The sequence below is a fragment of the Atta colombica genome, unplaced genomic scaffold (genome assembly GCF_001594045.1).
Source record: "Atta colombica isolate Treedump-2 unplaced genomic scaffold, Acol1.0 scaffold254, whole genome shotgun sequence".
Classification (NCBI taxonomy): Eukaryota; Metazoa; Arthropoda; class Insecta; order Hymenoptera; family Formicidae; genus Atta; species Atta colombica.
In genome coordinates this window covers 2,222,639-2,228,648 of record NW_017259353.1, presented here as the reverse complement: position 1 = coordinate 2,228,648, position 6,010 = coordinate 2,222,639, and the positions used below count along the sequence as shown (strand labels likewise).

Below are 6,010 nucleotides of genomic sequence, written 5' to 3'. Positions count from 1 at the left end.
GAGAGAGAGAGAGAGAGAGAGAGAGAGAGAGAGAGAGAGAGAGAGAGAGAGAGAGAGAGTGAACAACAGTTCTAACTGTTGTTCAAAGGCAAAGGACGTTGCGCGAACTGTGAATAAACTTCGTTGAATATTCGTGTAAAGAATTTATATCAGCACTGAGAAACACGGTTCCGTGGAGATCCGCTAGGGATTAAACACGATTGTCGGATTTCGCGTTCGCAGTGTAGCACGACCGCTATTAACATCTGACACAGGGATTTTTACGAAAAGTGATAATCCGCGTAAAAAAAAAACGCATGACGAATCGGCAAATAGAACATACATATTTGCAACGTGTGTTTCAATCATTCGTTACTTTATTATCCGTTTATATTCGTGAAAAAATTCTCGCAGCTATGGCATGTAAATGCGTGCTTAAAGGCTTACAATTTTCAATCTGTGCAAAAAGCTATTTACATACGTCACTCGCCGGGACATTTCGAAAATCAAAAGCAACAGCGATTTCTGTTTCATGTAGTTAGTTACCGTTCGCATGAAAAAGGCCGAATTGGAACAGGAGCCGAAGGAAGGAGAGACTGCTCTTTGATATAATGCTGCGGATTGCCGTAATTCTATCTTGTATTAAGCGAAGCGTTTTTCGCGCCGCGGTTAAAAAATTTACTCCAACAAGAGTATACATCTCGTCACAGACATGACAATGGAATCTCTCGTCTCGCCAATTACGCTTCTTTTCATTTATCTTTTTCTCACCGTTAAAACGCTCATCCTTCTTTCGTGCATAAATTCTCTGTGCAGCAGTAAGTCCTATTGAATTTTATCAGACAATTTCCAAAAAGCAAGACGATATCTTTGCAGTTTTAAATGCTTGAAGGAGTATTTCCAGTAACTAACGAATAACAAGCATATTGTTTTCGCGAGAGCGATGATTAATTAATGTGGCTTTCGGAATACAGTTTCGTTTAAGTTATTGAAATAATTATATTGAAATATATATAGCGAAATATTTAAATTGAATGTTATTAGGGAAATATAGTAGAACGTACCCCGCGCAAATGAAATGTCCTTTTCATAAGAGAAAATTAAGGACGCAGCACAATACTGGCAATAACAATACTAGTATTTCGTATTGGCGAGCTTGCCGTTGTGGCGCGAGAGCTACAATAACAATATCTTATTTAGATAACCAGTCGTGTACTTTAGTAACAGCTCTTCAATTGCTACGAGCCTCACTTTTCTTCGTGTTCCATGACCTGGAGTATAACGTAGTTATATTCCAAATATATTCGAAATTCTTAAGAAATATATTACTAAATAGCGAAATTTAATATCCTTCTCATTTTCCGTTGATAATTGCTACGTTTTATTGTATCTTCGTACATTTTAATGTTTTTTAAATGTACAATATTTACGTATCAATATTTATATATCGTAATACATAATACGTAATCTAATATTCTACATTTATTATATATTACAAATAGAGAAAGATCTCTTAATATATCGTAACTAGAGTATTACTACATTTCCTGTGAATAATAATTTTCTATATCATAAGATTGCAATGTGTAAGGTCGTTATGAAATTCAAGCTCACACCGACATTCAGGCTCGACTTCCGTCGTCGATATAATTCCGTGAATTTTATTGCAATGATATGGCACATGGATAGTAGCGGTGTAGCACGCGCAGCGTTTATATACTAGAGAATTTCATTTCCTTCGGATTTAATCGACGTCTTTGTTCTTGACTCGCCGACCGTGAACTCCATGAAACGCAGCAGCTCGCGGGCGTAATGTTAATTTTTCATTTTTTCCTTCACGTCCATGAATCGGCTTTGGAAACCGTCGTGCCGCGAAGCGAAGTTGGACGGCGAGTTGACCGCGAGTTGACCGGTGTAACACAGTCGGCTTCACTGATTGCCAATATGGCAGAGTCCATAGAGTACAACACCGCACCATTCTATATCTGGAATAGTCGCGGACTCACAATGTGCCGCGGGCGTTAATTTCCTCGTGAAACGTATTGCGCCCCTGCGATTCAATTGTTCCACCCCACGGCGTGCTATGCCACGATGGCGCTCGTCCGAAGCTCATAATGACGTGCATCTCTACTGACCTCTTGTTCACATGTTGTGAGATCACACGTAGATCGGCCTTACGGCCCACTTTAGAGCCACTTTTATCCTGACGAAAAATTATAATTATTTTTTTTACATATCCTGATTTTTATTAATCTGATGCAGAACATATTCATTTTCCTGTAGTAAGAGGAGTAGAGGAATGTTGATTCAAACTTTACTAATTAAAACTATGTCGAAGGAGAAATTTCCTAAATGAATTTTCATTCGCGCAACTTGCTCGTGTATATTTCATTTAGCTTTCCCTGTACTCTCTAAGATGCGGCTTTAGGGGATTAGATTGTCATAGCAAAAGTGATAAATAACGATTCGTTATTTATATGATTTTCGAATTGAATAGTGCCTAAAGATGTAGTGCCTCCGTGGATACAAGAGATCGAAACCACGATTTTCCAGCCGCAAATTTACAGTGGCGAAGGCTATATGATACCAACAGCAAATACGTTTCAGCTAGTACAAATTCTATGACAGCGACACAGATTAAACTTTAGGCCTCGGGGTGACTAGCTCGAGGCGCTCAGTTGCCGCGCTAGTTTTCAATCCTCTCGCGCTCTTCCAACCCCTCCCGCCTCTCGCCCATCGTCGTGCAAGCAGCGTGGGTGATTGTTTCTCTCGCGGCGGGAAACAAATCCGCGCGCGATGACAACGCGACGCACTCTGCACTCTAACGGTACTTCGTACCGACGGTATGCCGTGCTGTAACAAAAGCACACCGCACATCGCTCCGCAGAGTGCTGTTTGTCGCTTTCGCGTCGCATGTTTACGCACTGGCGCACTGTAATGAATTCGAGATGGTCTTCCAACGCGTGCTACTCCCCGGTTTTGTTATACTCCACGTTTCTCTATGTATTCGATTAGTCGCAGCATACCATATATATTGGATCTGCATAGCTATATGTTCGGTTCCTAACACGCCCGCATTACGATGCATTGATGTGAGATCGCAATATATGTATACAATATTACGGTCATTCGACGTGGGGTTGCATTATATAGTCGTGGTCCTTTCGCAAACTCGGTTTAGTTTTCGCCGCAGCCCGATATCGCAAAATGTTGTGCCAATACTGCCTTCGTACAAATAGAGTATATTTGAGTTTTCGATGTTCATGAGTTCTGAATATCAAATAGGACGATATTTATGATATAGAAGAAAACTACGTTGAAGAAAATAGAAAAATAATTCTATCTCTCGGTATCTTGTTAATCTTGTTTACTAAAACTTATATATAAGCAATCGAAAAATCATTTGGATGCTCGCTGTATAAATATCGTATACGAATCATTTAAAAGAGAGATTTAAAAAAAATAATCATAAAAGTAGCTCAGAAATATTCATATCGAATAATGCATCCGAAATAGAACGGAAAAAAGCGAGGGAAAAATATAGCGTAATGGAAGGCACGGAAGTGGAAGCGTGCGTTGGATGTTTTTTTTTCTCCGTGATGGGAGCTATGGCCGATTCGTTTGTTTGTTTAGTGGCATTGATTATTCAAGGATGTCTACGTCACTTTCGTGACGTTCCATCTCGATAATTCGAACTGTCCATCTACTCCGAGGATTGCTAACTTCCCAAGTTGCACACGATGATCGATATAAACGACTGAAATTCCTGATACGAGTATACTGCGGCGCGAATATGTATTAAGCGATGTATTTCTTACAGTATGATAGATTTGATAACGCAAATCACGCGTCTTATCAAAGTCGGAGATCTATACAACCATATTACCTTTATAATACATACAATATTTGATGCGAATCAGTTCTGTGTTTCAACGAATGAAAATACAGTCATTTTTTTATTTGACTATTACGTGTAGAATGTTCCACGGTATTCACATTGATCAGATAAATTATTCTTGTTTTTTTTTTTGCAGTTAACTTTCGGTAATTATATCGCTGTAGACGAAGCTGTCAGATATACGCCCCATCCGGATGATCCCACCAAGACATTACTCACACAAGAAGCGGTAGTCACCGTTCGAGGGGTACCACTGACTAACTACATGGAGGATCTCTTAGCTTCAAAAATCTCCTTTAACGCGAGCAAAGTAAGTGATCTCTTAATGTTAAGAAATCTCTCTTGCATATATGCAACACTCTAAATTTCTTGCAACGAAATCTTATTCTAAGAAAGTGAAAATATTTCACTTTTATTTCACTTCTTGAAAAAGAGTGACAATTTTCAAGAAGTAAAATATTTTCACTTTCTTGGAGTGAGATTTGTAACACTGTAAGAAATTTAGAGTGAATTTATTAAAAATTTAACGAGATCGAATATTGTTATGAATTATTATTTGTAAAATTATTTTTATTTATAATTTCGAATCATGACGTGTTCTAATGTTTAGGAAACGCAAGTTTTTTTACGATCGAATAAACAGAGAAATGCAAACTGTCTCTTGAGAAATATGCAAATTTCTGTCTGAGAAATTTTTCTATGCATGCTATTGACACTTTTTTTTAATACAGTGTCGAAGATTTGTCAAAAAAAATTTTTCATAAAATGTTGATGCGCTCGCGCGTTTCATAAAAATGTATGAATGACACTGCAATGACACTTCGCAATCATGTGCTTCTTCACGTATGCAAATAATATTTGATTTTTGTTTAAGGGTCGACAAGGGTTGCAATGGGTGATCAACAAGCTCGAATCCGAGATGAAGGAGTTTGCCTGAAAGGCCCGGCCGCCGTCGCGAAACTTCTAAACTGCCGCTATCAGCACAACACGAGCGCCGGCGTCGATAGGGAGCGGCAACTTCTAGATCGAACGATTACGCGGATCAGAAGAACATTAACGTCCCGGGCTTCGTCAGAAACGAGCAGATGATTCGCCGCGAGCCATGTAGATCGCCTAACTGAATTTTGCGAAACTTGTTACTAACCGGTTTGCAGGCATGAACGTTCCCTTTGAAGGGCGATTGCCTCCGCAACAGTACACTTGGATCCAGACTTGCAAGGATCTGTCCACGAATGGGTGAGATAATGACTGATAGAAATATGAAAATACATAGATTTAATTAAAACGAACAAGTACAATGGTTGGCATGGCGATTGAATGGCAATAATTCCAATGTTTCGATCCGTACATACATCTGTCAGCAGACATTACTGATCCGTAATGTGTGTACGTATGAATTTACTTACACTTAGCCAATTTAAAATATGTAGATATTCACCACAGTTTAAGAAACAAAATTAAAATTGAAATTAATTACATCTATCGAACTGTCAATATTGTATGTAATTTATATTTAATTTAATCGTATGAAAATTTTTTTAATTACTATTATAGACACAATTTCTGTATAACATTCATAAATTCTTTTTCATTTATTTCCCCCTTTCTTCTATATACTTTATCGCCTGCTATTTATTTATTGCATATCGCAAATCAAATTTTTGCTCGATGATGCGAGTTCATCACATCATAGGAAACTTACTACAAGCTCAACAAACGAACAGTCCCATTGACTGGGCGAAGACGAACAATGCAGACACAGACCTTCGCGAAACTATGTTCCTCGGAACTATGTTCACCGGACTCTCATTCCTCCTCAGTCAAAGCTCTTTGATCGCGGTGAGGAAGCAACTTACATCGCGTTCCGGAATCATTGCACGATCCCTTTGACGCGTATCCGCATTCGAGAATTGTATCGTTGTCGCGACTAATTAATTTCGTGGTTTTCCCTTTGTCGGCACTTTGTATATGGAACGTTTACAAATCACGTCGATTTTTTTTCTCGTGTTAGTTTTTACTGATCTCACCAAATTTTTTTCGCGTGGATATTTTATCTTTTTTGATGCGATCTGTCTAAATCTACTGATTGTTTTCAAATCCCAATTGAGGTATGAAAGTGCTCGGCTATAAAAG

General features: G+C 38.6%; 1 protein-coding gene across 1 annotated transcript in view; it reads left to right on the top strand.

Moving 5' to 3' along the window:
- The window catches only part of LOC108689096 (protein slowmo), a 23,479-nt gene extending 18,159 nt beyond the window's left edge, over positions 1–5,320 (top strand). The window contains exons 4-5 of the mRNA XM_018195724.1: positions 4,014–4,187; positions 4,752–5,320. Coding sequence (XP_018051213.1) covers positions 4,014–4,187; positions 4,752–4,814 — 237 coding nt within the window. The 3' untranslated portion in view covers positions 4,815–5,320. The remainder of the gene's footprint in view (positions 1–4,013; positions 4,188–4,751) is intronic.
- The last annotated feature ends 690 nt before the right edge of the window (positions 5,321–6,010 follow it).